General features: G+C 45.1%; 1 protein-coding gene across 1 annotated transcript in view; it reads right to left on the bottom strand.

Annotated features, from left to right (window-relative positions):
• wdfy4 (WDFY family member 4) overlaps positions 1 to 3,798 on the bottom strand; it is a 181,772-nt gene extending 177,974 nt beyond the window's left edge. Inside the window, exons 1-3 of the mRNA XM_055920327.1 lie at positions 3,489 to 3,798; positions 1,595 to 1,933; positions 429 to 540 (exon numbers count right to left, since the gene is read on the bottom strand). Coding sequence (XP_055776302.1) covers positions 429 to 540; positions 1,595 to 1,933; positions 3,489 to 3,503 — 466 coding nt within the window. The 5' untranslated portion in view covers positions 3,504 to 3,798. The remainder of the gene's footprint in view (positions 1 to 428; positions 541 to 1,594; positions 1,934 to 3,488) is intronic.
• Positions 3,799 to 21,080: the final 17,282 nt, after the last annotated feature.

Raw genomic sequence — 21,080 nt, 5'->3', positions numbered from 1 at the left:
GTCTGCATGAGGTATATTTCTGTTTCATTATTCAGTTTGACTAAGTTTCTAAACCACACATACTGTGCTGGTATGTAAAACACTAAACTATTAAACCAATAACTTCAAGATACTATGTTATCTGTATAGAGGTTCTGGTACAGCAGAGAAACACACAGCTAACAGAGAAACAGGACATACAGTACAACACGAAAACATAGTTTGGAATTAGAAACAGAAGTATCCACTTCTCTAAAGAAGTCAGGTAGTGCTAACATGCAAACATGCTCACACACAAACAGTCACGCTCACACACACTTCCTTCTAACAACCTGCAGTAACCCAGTAAAGTTTATCAGAGAAATAAGACTGAAGAGAACTCTAGTGGCGCTGAACACAGAGGGAAGTCATGCCATAACCGTAAGAAAGGCATGATGACCATAAAATACCTGCAGGTTTTTCTGCCAGTATGTCATGGATGTTGGAGACCACAGTGTCTGCAGTCAGAGCAGCTAGACTCCTCAGATCCAGCTCCTCTGTCCCACCACCACTTTCACATACCTACAGTAGAAAGATAGGGAGAGAGGGAAGGGAGAGAGAGAGAGGGAGAGATGGTTACTGTAGTTAGGTTTAGCTAGCATTGAGTGCTGCTAGTTTACTTTACAGTGAAAAGTCTTACTGCAGATAAAAACCTGACCCAAGGTTGACTGGAATAGTGGATGCAACGAATTAGTATTTAGCAGAAGCACAGATGCAGGTTTCGTTTCTCTTTTTATGCACTGCAGGATCAGATACACCAAATAACAACACACAACACCAGATGTATAGTGTCTGCATTGAAACCTGTAAGAAGATATGGATATGGGTGATGTGTTTGAATGGACCCCTATATACTGGGGAAATCCCATTGCGCAGATCATGGAGCCTGTGTGTGTGTGTGTGTGTGTGTGTGTGTGTGTGTGTGTGTGTGTGTGTGTGTGTGTGTGTGTGTGTGTGTGTGTGTGTGTGTGTGTGTGTGTGTGTGTGTGTGTGTGTGTGTGTGTGTGTGTGTGTGTGTGTGTGCATACACACACCAGTCACACGTGAAAACTCCCTCCTTTAGTTCAAGGGAAAGACTCAGAGACTGCCTATGCTTGTGGCTACAGTTATCACCATGGTTCTAACCAGATCAATGGGCACGCGCGCACACACGTGCGCACACACTCGCTCACGCGCGCACACGCACACACACAGCAGCCTGCTCAATGGCACACAGATCAGTGCTGGAATTCAGCCAAAGGACAGTACTTTCCATGATGATTGTCATTGTCATTAACTTGCTATTATGGGAGGAAATCGTAGGATAAATCCTATCAGTTTGTCTATAAACATGGTCAAAGGGCCTCTGATTGGGTTATAGTAAAGAAGTGACTTTATCATCAGAGGCAACCAACATGATCTGATAATGGCCATTTCCTGTAGTTAGAGAGAAAGATAGCAAGGGGATACCTAGCCTGCTCCCACATCTGTTTGTGACATATAGCCAACTCCTGTGGCTGTTTGGCATGACAATAACCACAGAAGTTGGCAAGATCGCACAAACACATATGGGACCAGAGATACCACAGTACTGTACCTGTATGTAGAGAGGCAGGACTCGGCGCAAGTGTTCCTCTTTTTGGTCGAGGGGGAGGGGTGTGTCTATCTCGCTCTGGTCCATGGTTTCCTTTTGGGTATGTGTGTGGTCAGGGGAGAGGTGTGTGTGTTTCTGGCCAGAGGTGTTCACACTATCCTTGTGTGTGTGTGTCTTCATCTGTTGGAGCATCTCTCGGAGGACCAGTAGGGGATGGGGCTGGGGTCCTCCACCTCCCTCCCCCCCTCCTCCCTCCTTCAGATCCATGGGGGTAGCTAGCTCCCCTGAAGCGCTCAGCTCCCCTGTCTCCTTGTTGATCCTCTCCACGTCAGCCATCTGCTCCTGACAGACAAACAGAGAGGAGAGACAGAGAGTGAAATAGAGAAAGAGAGAGACGGAAAGAGGAAGGGGCGAGGGGGGTGGTTCAGAGTGTTTGCGATAGTCAACCTAAGTTTGCAAAATTCCAGAATTTCCCCTAAATCCCCAGTTTTTCCAGAATTCCCGGTTGGTTGGCTCAGTCTGGGTTACCCCTTAGTGTCTAATGAATAGATTATAATCAGTGTTGGACACATCTGTTTGCAGACTGGCAGGACATAGGAACACACTTAAAATCAGACTTCACTTCTCTTATTGTCTTCAGTCCCTCTATAAACAGCTCGCCTATTGGAAATAAAGAGAGAAAGCTAGACTACTGATAGACCCCGTCTGTCCACAATTTTTATCAACCTCTAAGCAGTCAACAGCTCCGAGTGAGAAGGGTGAGCATGACAACACCTATAGGTCTCAACTAGTGTTGCAAAATTATAGAAACTTTCCCATGTTTGTCAGAAAAACAGGTTGGAGGATTCTCAGAATCAGGAGCAAATGAGCATGGAGGGAATCATGGAGGGAGATACGTTTCTGGAATTTCACAACCCTAGTTCCTACAATAAACGCAGACCTCTGAGTATTCTCAATTTTCTTTTTCTGAGATAGTCACCATGTGACTCACAATAAAGACGAACTGGAACACGCCAGAGGAACTAAGTGTGCCTAATGAACTCCTTGAGGGTGTGATTTGAAAGTGCACTATAAAGAGATATGAACGGTAAGGGGTTAGAATGAAATGCAACACAAACGTACACCTGGGAGCCAGCCAACTGTTCAAATCATTTGGTTCAATTCATTGAGAGTTTAGCTCACCTTTTGGATCACCTGCACTTTAATTTCTGAAGAATGTTGAGATTTATGACATCACTGACTAATCCTTCTACATCTCGTGCTCGTCTCCCACACAGCGGTGAGGGAACACACGCACACCCTCTCCCTATCGGCTGGATGTAATTGATGTAATTGTTGTCTTGTGATGTAACACTGGGCTTGCTGCAGGGAAGGAAATCTGCTTCTGTTTGCTCATACTGGTTGTCCCGTGTGTTCGTGTGTGTGTGTGTGTGTGGGGGGGTTGGATGTGTTTAGGAACTACGGTGATCGAGCGAACACACACACACACATTCACACAGAGCCTTTTGTGCTGCCCATTATCCCTGCTCTATTGGTACACACGGAAACAGATTTAAACATAACTGAGTAATGAGAATGAGCTTGAAGTTGATCTGTGAAAACCATGTAAGGGGACCAAGCGCTATTCTTTCTCTCTAGCCCTCTCTCTCTCTTTCTCTTTTGCTAAGCTCTTCCTCATACCATGACAGAACTGGTTCGTTCCAGTACAGCAAAGCAGTATTGAGTGGATGAGCAATGTCTGTTCACGAGAACATAAACCTGTTCTCCCAAACACAATTTTTTTTTAAACTTCACTATAATACAACCTCACTGTAATAAAACATCTTCCTGGCACAAAGACAGCCTGACAAGTCTAGTCTCAGAGCAGGCCCATAGTATATACTGTAACTGTACCTACCTGTGTGAGAGTCATCTATGAGTCCACTGACAGCCAGGGGGATCGGAGTTGTTAAATCCAAACAAGGGTTCTCTCTTTCCCTTTCCCTCTCCCTCTCTCTGTTCCCATGTCAGGGCATGCAGGCTTTGACCATTAGGGACATGACTACTCTAGCCCTTCAGTACAGTGTGTGTATGTGTGAGTCCTCAAACCTCTCACTAATCTGTGTCTCCTCCACTACAGCAGTCCCCTCAGTAATCTGCAGAGAGAGAGCAAGAGTAGTTTGATCTGAACTTTGCTCCGTCTTACATCAGCAGGGCCAGGTCATGTGCTTCATTTCCTACGAGCCGAAAGCAGAAGTGAAGAACCCTGTTGTTCTGGTAACTATGGCGGAACCCTCCCAGCTCTCGCCACTCCACATTTTGACTGCAATAGAGACCTGTTTGGCTTTTTATAGACCTGTCATGTTACTTGTGGTGATGAGGAGTAATGAAAGCAGGACAAACGTGTTGCCAAACATCAACAAAATATTTTTTTCTATGATTAGCACTTCCCTACCAGTAGTGATGTGTGGGTAAAATCACCAGAAAAGCCAAGCCAGAAAAAAAGCCATATTACAACCTGTGTTGTGATAATTGCGTAACATATCATACTAAAAGGAGTGTCTCGGATTTACGTACAGAATAATTCTAAATGCTATGAGATCAGGTTGCAGCTAGCCAGCAGCGTGCAGTCAAAATATAAGAAAATGCTTGCTAACATGGTTAACTTCTTGATAAAATGAGTATGTTTACAACAAATCAATTGTTTTACACTATTATATTCTATCCAAACAAGATAAACAAACATGCAATTGAGTGAATTAACAAAATAATTTTGGAACTAACACTTCCAGACATTTAAATGGTCTGTCAAAGTCAAGGTGTTAAAATCTGGATTCATAGTGTAATGGTCAGTGCTTGACTTGGGCCGAAGCTTTCCAGAGCGTCATACTAGCACTTCAAATTTTTGGGGGAATTGCGTACCGGCTCCTCTATAAAACAAAGTAGCCTATCGCCAGACCAGATTCCCACACCGATGCAAAAAAAAGTTGATCTAAGCAGAATGAAGGCGGGATCTGCAATGAATAGCAATGGAGAGTGGGCATTCATTTCCTGATTCCGCTTTGTTCAAGTTTATTTGCCGCTAGTCTGTGAATCTGTGAGTGACAGTAGGCTGTTTGAGATCACGCAGATTGAAAATCTATCAGTGTAACGTAGATGCAGGGAGTCAGAAAGCAAGAGCAATTAGTGAGTTTAATGACGAAGAACATTGAACAAGAAAGCGTCTAAACATGGAAAGATAAACAATATTGCCTGGTGGGTGATAACAACGGAGTGCTATATAAAGGGGAAGTAATCACGAAGGTGATGAAGTCCAGGTGTACCTAATGAGGCACAGGTGTGCATAATGGATGGGTTGCGAGGACCAGTGGTTAGTAGACCGGCAACGTAGAGCGCCGGAGAGGGAGTGGACGTGACAGGAGGAGCGGGAGTGGATGCGCGGCTCAAGCCGCAGGACGACGCTGACCAGGAGGACGGCACAGAAGGACGAGGAGTGGGCTGGTCCGGACGGCAAAGGTGGAAGTCTCGTATTATGTTGGGATCTAGATTGTCGTCCACTGGAACCCAACACCGTCCCTCTGGACCGTACCCCTCCCAGTCCACCAGGTACTGGAGCCAACCCCCACGATGTCTGGAGTTCAGAAGGGACCTGACAGCATAGGCGGGACTACACTCGATGTCCAGGGGAAGTGGAGGGGTGCCGTGGGGGACGGCATCAGCGAGGGGACCAGACCAGCCACCGGCCTGAGGAGGGAAACGTGAAAAAATTGTGAGATCCGATAGTCTTTGGGAAGCTCTAATCGGTAATTACCTCATTGACCCTCAGGAGGACTTTGAATGGCCCCACAAACTGGGAGCTCAGCTTCTGCAGGGCAGGCCGAGCAGGAGGTTCCTGGTGGAGAGCCAGATGTGATCACCAAAATGGAAAACTGGTGCCTCACTGCGGTGGCGGTCCGCCCGCTCCTTCTTGCACCGGATGGTGCAATGGAGCCTCAAGTGGGCAGCTTCCCAAACCTCTCCTGTGCGCCGGCACCACTCATCCACCGCAGGGGCTTCGGTCTGGCTCTGGGTCCACGGAGCCAGGGCCGGCTAGTCCCCCAACACGCACTGGGAGGAAGACAACAAGGTGGAGGAGTACTTTGAACCTGGGCAGAATGTCAAGGTGAAGTTGAATCTAGTAAAGAAAAAGGCCCACCTTGCTTGGCGCGAGTTCAACCGTCTCGCTGTCCGTATGTACTCCAAGATCCAATGGTTGGTGAGGATGAGAAACGGGACCGTGGCACCTTCCAGCCAGTGTCTCCAATCCTCTAATGCCAACTTCACCGCCAGGTGCTCCCGATCACCGATGTTTTTGCGGATTACCTTGGCATTGTGATAGGACGGCCTCTACGCCCACTTCTGAGGTGTCGACCTCCACCACGTAGGGTCTGGATGTTTCAGCAACGGGCGGAGGTGAAATGCCCCTTCAGCAGGCAGAAGGCCTCATCAGCTGCAGGATTCCATGCCAACTTCTTTTGAGGAGAGAGTTGAGAGGAGAGGTGAAGGAGCTGAAGTTTCTTATGAAGCGGCGGTAAAAGTTGGCAAACCCTTTATAGTGGTTGGACTGGCCATGACCTGACCACATCTACCTTCCTTTCCTCCATAACTACTCACTGCGGGCTGATCTGATATCCCAAAAAGGAGACAGCGACCTGATGGAACTGGCACTTCTCCGCTTTCATGTACAGATGGTTCTCCAGGATGCGTCCCAGGACTACCCGGACGTGGGTGATGTACTCCTCCAAGGTGGCCAAGTAGATAGTCGATATACACGACCACTTGGCGCCCAAGCATGTTCCGAAACACCTCGTTCACGAATGCAAGGAACAGCGATGAAGCATTGGCGAAACCATAAGACATCACCAAGTACTCATAGTGCCCAGACACTGTGCTGAAGGCCGTCTTCCATTCATCCCCCTCCCGGATGCGTATCAAATTGTAGGCACTCCACAGGTCCAGCTTGGTAAAAAACTAGGCCCCGCGGAGCTGTTCAATGGCGGCCGGGAGGGGGTAGCGGTACTTGGTGGTGATGGCATTCGTGGTGATGGCATTGTAGTCTATACACGGACGAAGACCAAAAAGAAGAAACCAGCCGTCGCAGGGCTGTGGGAGAGCCTTCTGGATGTTCTGCTTCAGAGCCTTGGTTTCAGCCACCGACAGGGTGTAGATGCAGCTGCGCGGAGACACAGAGTTTGTTAGCAGGTCGATGGCAAAGTCCCAGCGGCGATGAAGAGGGAGACAGGTGGTGCGGATCTTGGATAAAAACTTCCGAAGATCCTGGTAAACCGTCTGGTCCTACGGCCATAGTTGGAGTAGGAGCTCACCCCTCTCCCTGTCCTGCGGTGGATTATTGAAGACTCCTCTGAACAAAGCCATAAACCTTGCATAGGAATCCAGATCCTCCTCTCCTCTCTCCCAAATGGCCAAATCCCATTCCAACGCCTGCCCCGTCAACAGGGAAATAACGATGGCAACCTTGGACCTTGGCAAAGTTTGGAACCACCAACACTCTTCCTAGAGCTGCCCGCCCGTCCAAACTGAGCAATCGGGGGAGAAGGGCCTTGGTCAGGGAGGTGACCAAGAACCCGATGGTCACTCTGACAGAGCTCTAGAGTTCATCTGTGGAGATGGGAGAACCTAGGTAGCCTAGTGTTTAAAGAGTTGGACTAGTAACTGAGAGGTTGAAAGATCGAATTCCCAAGCTGACAAGGTAAAAAATCTGTTGTTAAGCCCCTGAACAAGGCAGTTAACCCACTGTTCCTAGATCATCATTGAAAATAAGAAATTGTTCTTAAAACTTCTTAGGGCTGCAATCCCGTTAACGGGATCGATATGACAACAGCCAGTGAAAGTGCAGGGCGCCAAATTCAAACAACAGAAATCTCATAATTAAAATTCCTCAAGCATACAAGTATTTCACATCATTTTAAAGATACACTTCTTGTTAATCCCACCACTGTGTCCGATTTCAAAAAGGATTTACAGCGAAAACACCACAAACGATTATGTTAGGTCACCACCAAATCACAGAAAGACACAGTCATTTTTCCAGCCAAAGACAGGAGTCACAAAAAGCAGACATAGAAATGTAACAGCGGTCCTCCTCCTCTTCGCCCGAAAAGGAGGAGTATTGATCGAACCAAGGCGCAGTGGAGTTTGAACACATAATTTATTAAAGAAAACACGAACTTGACTAAACTAAACAAAAACAACAAACGGTGTAGACAGACCTATACGACGAACTTACATAAAACAAGAAGAACGCACGAATAGGACAATTAGACTACACAAACCGAACAAACCGTAAACAGTCCCGTATGGTGCAAACAATTACACAGACACGGAAGACAATCACCCACAACGAACACTGTGACAACGCCTACCTAAATATGACTCTTAATTAGAGGAACGCCAAACACCTGCCTCTAATTAAGAGCCATACCAGGCAACCCAAAACCAACACAGAAACAGAAAACATAGAATGCCCACCCAACCTCACGTCCTGACCAACTAACACACATAACAAACTAACATAAATAGGTCAGGAACGTGACATAACCCCCCCATAAGGTGCGAACTCCGGGCGCACCAGCACAAAGTCTAGGGGAGGGTCTGGGTGGGCATCTAACCACGGTGGTGGCTCAGGCTCCGGGCGAGGTCCCCACCCCACCATAGTCAATCCCAACCTCCATCTACCCCTAAAAATGTCCACCCATATCCCACAAAATCCTCTTTGTAACATCCATGACAGGGACAGCACCGGGACAGAGGAATAAATCAAGACAGAGGGATAGATAAGAATAAAGAGGTAGATCAAGAAAGAGAGGGAGATCATAATAGAGGGGCAACTCCGGACTGAAAGGCAGCTCCGGACAGAGAGACAGCTCTGGACTGAGGGGCAGTTCTGGGTATATAGCCATTTCTGGCTGAAGGGCAGCTCATGGCAGGCTGACGGCTCTCGACGCTCATGGCTGGCTGACGGCTCTCGACGCTCATGGCAGGCTGACGGCTCTCGACGCTCATGGCAGGCTGACGGCTCTCGACGCTCATGGCAGGCTGACGGCTCTCGACGCTCATGGCAGGCTGACGGCTCTCGACGCTCATGGCAGGCTGACGGCTCTCGACGCTCATGGCAGGCTGACTGCTCTCGACGCTCATGGCTGGCTGGCGGCTCTCGACGCTCATGGCAGGCTGACGGCTCTCGACGCTCATGGCTGGCTGGCGGCTCTGGCAGATCCTGTCTGGTTGGCGGCTCTGGCAGATCCTGTCTGGTTGGTGGCTCTGGCAGATCCTGTCTGGTTGGCGGCTCTGGCAGATCCTGTCTGGTTGGCGGCTCTGGCAGATCCTGTCTGGTTGGCGGCTCTGGCAGATCCTGTCTGGTTGGCGGCTCTGGCAGATCCTGTCTGGTTGGCGGCTCTGGCAGATCCTGTCTGACGGGCGGCTCTAGCGGCTCCTGTCTGGCGGACGGCTCTAGCGGCTCCTGTCTGGCGGACGGCTCTGTAGGCTCATGGCAGACGGGCGGCTTTGCAGGCTCATTGCAGACGGCTGGCTCAGACGGCGCTGGGGAGACGGATGGCTCAGATGGCGCTGGTGAGACGGATGGCTCAGATGGCGCTGGTGAGACGGATGGCTCAGATGGCGCTGTTGAGACGGATGGCTCAGATGGCGCTGGTGAGACGGATGGCTCTGGCCGGATAAGGCGCACTGTAGACCTGGTGCGTGGTGCCGGAACTGGAGGCACCGGGCTAAGGACACGCACCTTCATACTAGTGCGGGGAGCAGGAACAGGGCACACTGTACTCTCAAAGCCCACTCTATACCTGATGCGTGGTACCGGCACTGGTGACACCGGGCTGAGGACAAGCACATCAGGATTAGTAGGGGGAGAAGAAACAGTGTGTACAGGGCTCTGGAGACGCACAGGAGGCTTAGTGCGTGGTGCCGGAACTGGAGGCACCGAACTGGATACACGCACTACAGGGAGAGTGCGTGGAGGAGGAACAGGGCTCAGGAGACGCACTGGTAACCTAGTGCGTAGTGTAGGCACTGTAGGTACTAGGCTGGGGCGGGGAGGTGGCGCCTGAAATACCGGACCGTGGAGGCGTACTGGCTCTCTTGAGCATTGAGCCTGCCCAACCTTACCTGGTTGAATGCTCCCGGTTGCCCGACCAGTGCGGGGAGGTGGAATAACCCACACCGGGCTATGTAGGCGAACCGGGGAAACCATGCGTAAGGCAGGTGCCATGTATGCCGGCCCAAGGAGACGCACTGGAGACCAGACGCGTTGAGCCGGCCTCATGACACCTGGCTCAATACCCAATCTAGCCCTACCAGTGCGGGGAGGTGGAATAACCCGCACTGGACTATGCACTCGTACAGGAGACACCGTGCGCTCTACTGCGTAACACGACACCTGCCCGTACTCCCGCTCTCCACGGTAAGCCTGGGAAGTGGGCGCAGGTCTCCTACCTGCTCTTAGCCCCCTCCCCAATAAATTTTTGGGTGTTACTCACGGGCTTTTTGGGCTTCCGTGCCAGACGCGTTCCCTCATAACTCCGGTTCCTCTCTCCGGTAGCCTCTGCTCTCCTCAGTGCCTCCAGCTGTTCCCATGGGAGGCGATCCCTACCAGCCAGGATCTCCTCCCATGTGTAGCAACCTTTCCCGTCCAATATATCGTCCCAAGTCCATTCCTCCTTCTTTTCCTGTCCCTTACTCCATTTACTCCGCTGCTTGGTTCTGGAGATTTGGTGGGTGATTCTGTAACGGCGGTCCTCCTCCTCTTCGCCCGAAAAGGAGGAGTATTGATCGAACCAAGGCGCAGTGGAGTTTGAACACATAATTTATTAAAGAAAACACGAACTTGACTAAACTAAACAAAAACAACAAACGGTGTAGACAGACCTATACGACGAACTTACATAAAACAAGAAGAACGCACGAATAGGACAATTAGACTACACAAACCGAACAAACCGTAAACAGTCCCGTATGGTGCAAACAATTACACAGACACGGAAGACAATCACTCACAACGAACACTGTGACAACGCCTACCTAAATATGACTCTTAATTAGAGGAACGCCAAACACCTGCCTCTAATTAAGAGCCATACCAGGCAACCCAAAACCAACACAGAAACAGAAAACATAGAATGCCCACCCAACCTCACGTCCTGACCAACTAACACACATAACAAACTAACATAAATAGGTCAGGAACGTGACAATAAAATTAATCACTAACCTTTGATGATCTTCATCAGATGACACTCATAGGACTTCACGTTACACAATACATATATGTTTTGTTCGATAAAGTTCATATTTATATCCAAAAACCTCCGTTTACATTGGCGCCATGTTCAGAAATCCCTCCAGAATATCCGGAGAAATTGCAGAGAGCCACATCAAATAAAAGAAATACTCATCATAAACTTTGATGAAAGATACATGTTTTAAAATGAATTAAAGATAAACCTGTTCTTAACGCAACCGCTGTGCCAGATTTAAAAAAATCTTTACGGCAAAAGCACAATATTCAATAATCTGAGAACAGCGTTCAGCCACAAAAGTAAGCCATACAGTTACCCGCTAAATTGTGGAGTCAACAAAAGTCATAAATGGCATTATAAATCTTCACTTACCTTTGCTGATCTTCGTTGGAATGCACTCCCAGGACTCCCTTTTCCACAAGAAATGTTTGTTTTGTTCGGTAATGTCCATCATTTATGTCCAAATAGCTAGCGCGTTTGGTAAACAAATCCAAAGTCACGAAGCGCGTTCACTAAAAGCAGACGAAATCTCAAAAAGTTCCGTAACAGTCAGTAGAAACATGTCAAAAGATGTATTGAATCAATCGTTAGGATGTTTTTAACATAAATCTTCAATAATGTTCCAACCGGAGAATTCCTTTGTCTTCAGAAATGCTCTCACATAAACGGGCATGGTCAGATCATGGTCAGCTCATGGCAGACCTTACTCATTCCCCTCTCCTTCGGCCCCACTTCACAGTAGAAGCATCAGACAAGGTTCTAAAGACTGTTGACATCTAGTGGAAGCCGTAGGAAGTGCAAACTGACCCATATCCGAATGTGTATTCGATAGGCGATGAGTTGCAAACCTACAAACCTCAGATTTCACACTTCCTGGTTGGATTTTTCTCTCAGGTTTTTGCCTGCCATATGAGTTCTGTTATACTCACAGACATCATTCAAACAGTTTTAGACACTTCAGAGTGTTTTCTATCCAATACGAATAATAATATGCATATATTAGAACTGGGACTGAGAAGCAGGCAGTTTACTCTGGGCACATTTTCATCCAAGCTACTCAATATTGCCCCTGCAGCCATAAGAAGTTAACTGATTTAGCTAGTTAAATAAAGGTAAAATAAAAAATCTCTACAGCACTCCACCAATAGGCCTTTATGGTAAAGTGGCCAGATGGAAGCCACTCCTCAGTAAAAGGCACATGACAGCCTGCTTGGAGTTTGCCAAATGACACCTAAAGGACTCTCAGACCATGAGAGTGGTCTGATGAAACCAAGATTCAAAACTTTGGCCAAAATGCCAAGCACCACGTCTGGAGGAAACCTGGCACCATCCCTACGGTGAAGCATGGTGGTGGCAGCATCATGCTGTGGGGATGTTTTTCAGCGGCAGGGACTTGGAGACTGGTCAGGATCGAGGCAAAGATGAATGGAGCAAAGTACAGAGAGATCCTTGATGAAAACCTGCTCCAGAGCTCTCAGAATCTTAGACTGGGGCGAAGGTTCACCTTCCAACAGGACAACCACCCTAAGCACACAGCCAAGACAACGCAGGAGTGGCTTCAGGACAAGTCTCTGAATGTTCTTGAGTGGCCGAGCAAAAGGCTGGACTTTAACCTCATCGAACATCTCTGGAAATACCTGAAAATAGCTGTGTAGCAATGCTCCCTATCCAACCTGACAGAGATTGAAAGGATCTGCAGAGAAAAATGGGAGAAACTCTCCAAATACAGGTATGCCATGCTTGTAGCGTCATACCCAAGTAAACTCGAAGCTGTAATCGCTGCTAAAGGTGCTTCAGCAAAGTACTGAGTAAAGGGTCTGAATACCTATACCTGTAAATTAAATACTTACATTAAAAAAAATATCTAAATTAGAAAAAAATTATAAAAAAGGGTTAAAAACATTATGGGGGTATTGTGTGTAGATTGATGAGGAAATTTTAGATTTGATAATTTTAGAATAACAGAATGTGGAAAAGGTCAAGGGGTCTGAATACTTTCCGAATGCACTGTATCTATATAATTTGGCTGTATGTATTTTTAGATATAGGCCTATAGTAAATGTGTATTATTGTACAAATATATCTAAGCTCCATATTATTTTGACAGAGGTAATAAACGATCCATTGATCAGCACAGCAATTGATAAAACAGGACCATGTTTGAAACACAAGTGGTTCTGAGCTTAATTCAATATTACATACTGTAGGTAAGTTAACAGTAACAGAAATCAGGAATGCAGGCAGGCATAGTAACTTATCTATCTGAGCTACTGTGTAGCTTATTATTATGACTTTTTTTTTCATTACATGTTCTGCTAATATAAAGAAATACGGGCATGAAACTCCTTACTACAAGACAAAACAGCTCAATCAAGCCTGAAGGTCTAAGTATAAAACCAAAGCTTGCATTTATTTAATTTAAAAAAGCATGAAAAGGTAGCTTAATGAGATAATGTCGTAATGAGATAATGTGTGAAGAATCCAATACTTTACCTTGTGTGCGGTACAAATCACATTATTGTGGAAACACCTCCTCTAATTAGTACGTTTGAGAAGGTTTGAATCCCGAGCAACTTGCCTACACATAGTTTGAAGTACAATACCAACATAGCTACTGTAGTAAGTCAAAGCTGTGTGCTGGAAAACCTTGGTAGAGCATTGGTGGAATAGGCATTGTAGTACTCATGTGAATTTCCTTTGTTTTTCGGCTTCAGATCAATGCCTATTCTCACTTAAAACCAGTGGAGGCTGTGTTTGATGTATTTGATACCATTCCACTGATTCTGCTCCAGCCATTACCACGAGCCCGTCCTCCCCAATTAATGTGCCACCAACCTCCTGTGCTTAAAACATTGTTTTTAATAGGCCAAAGGCCGAGACAATAAGAAGACACAGTTGCAGAATAAATTCAACCACATATATGTTTCATTACAAAACAGGAGAGCAACAACATCTGTCTGTTGAAGTCCACAAAACATATTGCATGTAACTAACAGTTACATGACCTACAGCATGGTCAAGCAAGGTAATGTTTCCCGCAAGTCGCAAAGAAAACAGGAGCTGCCGCCACTATTCCAGCACCATTTTAACATAATCAAATCACTTATGCTTAATCTAATACAGTGATAACTAAAAGATGCCAAAAACGATTTAGTCCAATCAACTTCAGGTAAATATGATGTGGCTGTCCATGGTACTGATTTCTGTGTGTGTGAGTGTGTACGTGCAAGTAGAAAAAGCATGTTGACTCATCCTGCCTGGAGAGAAACACCAATGTCATCCTCCTCTTTCATGTTGACTATATGGTCTATGACTCTGTCATATAGTACACACCTTTAGTTTTTGTTGTCCTAGGCTACCTGGCTAAAATGCTTGAACGCTAGCCTAACTACCTTTCATGGGTGACGATGCGCCAGGCCAGCTAGTTAACATTAGCATACTACACCTAGATTCATGTTGGACTTCCATCTTCTCAGCCAAAGGGGCACCATGTATGAATTTATGGTTGGATCAGAATCGCCATTATAATCATTGGCCAGTATGGAGAATTAATTAAAACCACAATACCAAATCCCTATCTCCATCCATGTCTAATTTAGGAAAGGGACAATTCTAGCTAGCTCACTAGACACCGGAAGACAACAACACAACAAGATACAACAATTACATTTTTTTTTGGTCGATAATGACGTTTAGCTTGTTATGTGATTGGTCTGAAACCAAATAAAAAACTGGCTTCCATTCTTTTTTTTTGGTGGGCCAGGACCATTCACAGCTGAGCTTACTCAGTTTAGCTCAACGCTGATATTTTATAATTTTTTCATCAAGGGAGGCCAAATGCTCGCTGGCTTCCCTTGCATTCAATGCTATTGGCGGCAACAATGTCCTACTCTTTCTGACCAGACAGCATCAGATAAATAAATCTACACCTACTGAGACAGAGGGGCACTGTTTCATTCGCTCAGATGCTTTCTCTGGTAAGATACATTCAGCCTCTTGCAAATTGAAGGACATTCATGAAACACAGAGAGACGAAAGAGAAGCCTGGCTTCTCTTGGCATCCATGAATACATGCCACTGTTCTCTACACGTAAGAGAACTCAAGCTGAGGAAATATGTCCATATTGATGATCATTACTTCATAAGTACTGGTCGTTTATTCACACTAAACATGCACTCCAGGAACTATGTAAGAGTTTAGAAGTGACTGTAGTCTACATCAAAGGCAATCACTTTCTGTAATGCTGCAGTTTTTCATTCAGTTGTTGTAGCTTTCTCAAAGGGTGAGGAAGTAGTTAAAGGAGAACCGCACTTCCTGATTTGGCCGTTACAGTTACTTGTAACGTAACCTTTAGATTACCCAAACTCAGTAACGTAATCTGTAACTTTCAGATTACTTTCCCCTTAAAGGGGAATTCCGCTACTATTCAACTTCATAGTCCTTATCTCCAGCACAATAACAGTGTCTATTTATGTGAAAACTGCGCATTTTTATGATCTGTGGTTAAAAAGATAAGAAAGGTCCTAAAAAATGCTTATCTGTGACATTACAGAGTAGGGTTAAAAGTAAGAAAAACTGTTATTTTATAAACGAGTTTCTATCCAGAGGGAGGGTATTTTCTTTTTTCCCACATCACTGCAACTCTAATAATGTTTGAAAACTGTCACGATCGTGTGGGAGTGAGACGGACCAAAACGCAGCATGTGGAAAATAAGCCATCTTCCTTTATTTATGAAGAAGGCAAAACGAAACAAAACACTTACAAACTAACAAAACAACAAACGACCGTGAAGCTACAAAACGAAAGTGCGCACACACAAGCTACTAACGTTTAGACATAGACAATTCCCCACAACAAACTAAAGCCTATGGCTACCTTAAATATGTCTCCCAATCAGAGACAACAGAAACCAGCTGTCTCTAATTGGGAACCCATTCAGGCAACCATAGACTTTCCTAGACAACTACACACAACATAGACACAGCTAGACAACTATACTAAACATAAACCCAACTACTCTAAATAAACCCCCTAAACCTTACAATCACCCTGGACACTACAAAACCCACATAAATACCCATGTCACACCCTGACCTAACTAAAATAATAAAGAAAACAAAGAATACTAAGGCCAGGGCGTGACAGAAAACAGCTTTTTAGTTTTTTAAAATCTTTTGATTATGTCATCACGTATAACTTTTTAAATTTATATATTTATTCTACAAAACGTAGAAATGCACAGTTTTCACATACACTCCTGGCCAGTTCACATACACTCCTGTAGGAGCAGACAGTCTCCTACAGACAGTGAGTCACATGGCCGTGGCTTGCTATATAAAGCAGACAGACAGGCATCGAGGCATTCAGTTACTGTTCAATTGAACGTTAGAATGGGCAAAACGAGTGACCTAAACGTGCCATGCACGCCGATTCCAGTATGTCAGAAACGGCCGGCCTTCTGAGATTTTCACACACTACAGTGTCTAGGGTTCACCGAGAACAGTCCTACAAACAAAAAACATCCAGTCAGCAGCAGTCCTGTGGGAGGAAAATAGCTCATTGATGAGAGGTTGAAGGAGAATGGCAAGAATCATGCAAGCTAACAGGCGGGCCACAAACAGGCAAATAACGGCACAGTAAAACAGCGGTGCGCCGAACGGTATCTCGACATGCACAACTCGTCGAGCCTTGTCATGGATGGGCTATTACAGCAGACGACCACACCGGGTTCCACTCCTATCAGCACGCGATCACCAATACTGGGCAATTGAGGAGTGTAAAAGCTTTGCCTGGTCCTATGAATTCCGGTTCCTGTTGAGTCAGGATTTGGCGTAAGCAGCATGAGTCCATTGCCCCATCCTGCCCAGTGTTAACGGTACAGGCTGGTGGGGGGGATGTAATGGTGCGGGGAATGTTTTCCTGGCACACGTAAGGTACCTTGATACCAATTGAGAAACATTTCCATTCCCCAATGAATTCAGGCTGTTCTGGAGGTACTAGCCGGGTACTAGATGGGTGTACCTAATAAACTGGCCACTTAGTGTATGTAGACACCGGTATTGTGCTGGATATAATAAAAATTAGGTTGAAAAGTGGTGAAGTTGCACATTAAGAGACATTAGAAGACACACATTCATTTTACCAATTGAACAACATCTATTGCAGGGTAAATCAATGTTTACATAGCTGGACATAAATAGATTTTGCATTTTCCTTTTTGGGTTGGTTATGTAGGCTTCTTCTAACCCATTGTCTTCTACTACAGATAATAATACAATTACGCTATATCTTTAAATAAAAACGAAAGTCTGTCAGATTTGCAGTAATTCCAATTAATTCAATACTCCTTAATCTTCCTGAATACTGCTATAGGCTTTTTCAAGAAATTAGGTATAGGTCTATTGTTAACTTTTTGGTTGGTGACACTTTGATATCTTGATAATATGCAGCTGTTAAAGTCTATCAAAAGTTTGCAAGTTTAAGCATGTGTCTGTTAGGCCTATGAGCATGAATTAGATTGAGCAATAAGAGCCCCACTTGTGGTCTTCTTAAATTAAACTTGTTTTTGACAGTATGGACTGGAGCACAATGTACAGTATGAGGCAATTTAGCAATTAGGATTCTAGTACTCGAACAGTCAAAAAAGGTAAAACGCCCATCCCTTGTCTGGAAAGAATCTAAGTATTGTTTTAAAACAAGTGCACATGTGCCAAATCCACCTCTTCATTGTCGAACCGGAGCCAGGGGGAAGCTGTGGGTGGCGGGGAAATTTGCACATGGAACTTGGCAAAGGAGGGCATGAATTGTTGTTATTATTGTAATCCAAACCCAACCTTCATTTACTCGTTGTGACACACTCAGGTTCCAAACTCAGTTTTAGACGAGACTGACATTAGGACCAATATTATCCTATTTACACATTGTAGTCAATTTTAACACTATAATACATTTTTCTGTCTCATACCGAAGCCATATTGGCCATTTTCAAAAGGATTAGTTGTTTTTTAGGGTCAGTCGCTCTTTAACTTTCACATAATTGCTATACATTTGTAATACTAGTGCTGTGTGTATGGAGAAGCCTGCCACAAGTCCTTGTATATAGCACCATCATGTGGTGTGTAAAGTATACTGACCAAAAATATTAAATGCAACATGTTAAGCGTTGGTCCCATGTTTCATGAGGGGAAGTAAAAAACCTGGAAATTTTCCATACGCACAAAAAGCTAATTTCTCTACATTTCTTTGCACAAATTTGTTTACATCCTTGTTAGTGAGCCTTTCTCATTTGCCAAGATAATCCAGAAGCTGATTAAACAGCATGATCATTACACAGGTGTAACTTGTGCTGGGGACAATAAAAGAACACTCCAAAATGTGCAGTTTTGTCACACAACAAAATGCCATAGATGTCTCAAGTTTTGAGGGAGCGTGCAATTGGCAAGCTGTTTGCAGGAATGTCCAACAGAGTTGCTGCCAGAGAATTGAATGTTCATTTCTCTACCATAAGCTGCCTCCAACGTCATTTAAGAGAATTTGGCGGTACGTCCAACCGGCCCTGAATGGGGATTGGCTGACAGCAATGGTATATCAGACCATATACCACGGGTATGACAAAACATTTATTTTTACTACTCAGTTTATATTAGCAATAAGGCACCTCGGGGGTTTGTGGTATATTGGCCATGTACCACACCCTCTCATGCCTTATCACTTAAATATACGATGTATTTAAGATGTATTTAAGATGGCGCCGACAGAAATGGTCGCCTCGCTTCAAGTCCTTAGGAAACTATGTAGTTATTTGTTTTTTTTATGTATTATTTCTTACATTGTTAGCCCAGAAAAACTCAAGTGTTATTACATACAGCCGGGAAGAACTATTGGATATAAAAGCGATGTCAACTTATCAACATTACGACCAGGAATACGTCTTTCGCGAAGCGGATACTTTGTTCAGCTCTCCACCCTGGACATGGGATCTTATCCCAGAGGCTGACCCAAAACAATGCAATCGCCGCAAGAGAGGCAGACGGAGCGGCCTACTGGTCAGACTCAGAAGGCGAGCACACCATCCACTGCTCCCGAGCATATTACTCACCAATGTCCAATCTCTAGATAACAAGGTGGGAGACATCAGAGATTGTAACATACTCTGTTTCACGGAAACATAGCTCACTCGGGATATGTTGTCAGAGTCGGTACAGCCACCCGGTTTCTTCATGCATCGTTTTCTGCCCCTCCCAAGAGATAGAATTTGTAAATAATTGTCCCTCTTTCTGGGACTCACCCACAAACAGGACCAAGCCTGGCCTGTTGAGGAGTGACGGACTCCATCCTAGCTGGAGGGGTGCTCTCATCTTATCTACGAACATAGACAGGGCTCTAACTCCCCTAGCTCCACAATGAGATAGGGTGCAGGCCAGGCAACAGGCTGTTGACCAGCCTGCCAGCTTAGTGGAGTCTGCCACTAGCACAGTCAGTGTAGTCAGCTCAGCTATCCCCATTGAGACCGTGTCTGTGCCTCGATCTAGGTTGGGCAAAACTAAACATGGCGGTGTTCGCCTTAGCAATCTCACTAGAATAATAAAGATACCTCACATCTCAAAATAGGGCTACTTAATGTTAGATCCCTCACTTTCAAGGCAGTTATAGTCAATGAACTAATCACTGATGATAATCTTGATGTGATTGGCCTGACTGAAACATGGCTTAAGCCTGATGAATTTTCTGTGTTAAATGAGGCCTCACCTTCTGGTTACACTAGTGACCATATCCCCCCGCGCATCCCGCAAAGGAGGAGGTGTTGCTAACATTTACGGTAGCAAATTTCAATCTACAAAAAAAAAAAAACTTTTAGTCTTTTGAGCATCTAGTCATGAAATCTATGCAGCCTACTCAATCACTTTTTATAGCTACTGTTTACAGGCCTCCTGGGTCATATACAGCGTACCTCACTGCGTTCCCTGAATTCCTATCGGACCTTGTAGTCATGGCAGATAATATTCGAATTTTTGGTGACTTTAATATTCACATGGAAAAGTCTACAGACCCACTCCAAAAGGCTTTCGGAGCCATCATCGACTCAGTAGGTTTTGTCCAACATGTCTCCGGACCTACTCACTGCCACAGTCATACTCTGGACCTAGTTTTGTCCTGTGGAATAAATGTTGTGGATCTTAATGTTTTTCCTCATAATCCTGGACTATTTTATTACGTTTGCAATCACAACAAATAATCTTCTCAGACCCCAACCAAGGATCATCAAAAGTCGTGCTATAAATTCTCAGACAACCCAAAGATTCATAAATGTCCTTCCAGACTCCCTCTGCCTAGCCAGGGATGTCAGAGTACAAAAATCAGTTAACCACCTAACTGAGGAACTCAATTTAACCTTGTGCAATACCCTAGATGCAGTCGCACCCCTAAAAACAAAAAACTTTGTCATAAGAAACTAGCTCCCTGGAATACAGAAAATACCCGAGCTCTGAAGCAAGCTTTCAGAAAATTTGAACGGAAATGGCGCCACACCAAACTGGAAGTCTTCCGACTAGCTTGGAAAGACCGTACCGTGCAGTATCGAAGAGCCCTCACTGCTGCTCGATCATCCCATTTTTCCAACTTATTTGACGAAATAAGAACAATCCAAAATGTATTTTTGATACTGTCGCAAAGCTAACTAAAAAGCAGCATTCCCCAAGAGAGGATGGCTTTCACTTCAGCAGTGATAAATTCATGAACAACTTTGAGGAAAAGATCATGATCATTAGAAAGCAAATTACAGACACCTCTTTAAATCTGCCTATTTCTCCAAAGCTCAGTTGTCCTGAGTCTGCACAACTCTGCCAGGACCTAGGATCAAGGGAGACACTCAAGTGTTTTAGTACTATATCTCTTGACACAATGATGAAAATAATCATGGCCTCCAAACCTTCAAGCTGCATACTGGACCCTATTCCAACTAAACTACTGAAAGAGCTGCTTCCTGTGCTTGGTCCTCCTATGTTGAACATAATAAACGGCTCTCTATCCACCGGATGTGTACCAAACTCACTAAAAGTGGCAGTAATAAAGCCTCTCTTGAAAAAGCCAAACCTTGACTCAGAAAATATAAAAAACTATCGCCCTATATCTATTCACTCATTCCTCTCAACATTTTTGAAAAAGCTGTTGCGTAGCAACTCACTGCCTTCCTGAAGA

Source organism: Salvelinus fontinalis, chromosome 1, assembly GCF_029448725.1.
Source record: "Salvelinus fontinalis isolate EN_2023a chromosome 1, ASM2944872v1, whole genome shotgun sequence".
Taxonomy (NCBI): Eukaryota; Metazoa; Chordata; class Actinopteri; order Salmoniformes; family Salmonidae; genus Salvelinus; species Salvelinus fontinalis.
The sequence above is the reverse complement of the archived record's forward strand: the minus strand, read 5'-3'. Positions and strand labels throughout refer to the sequence as shown.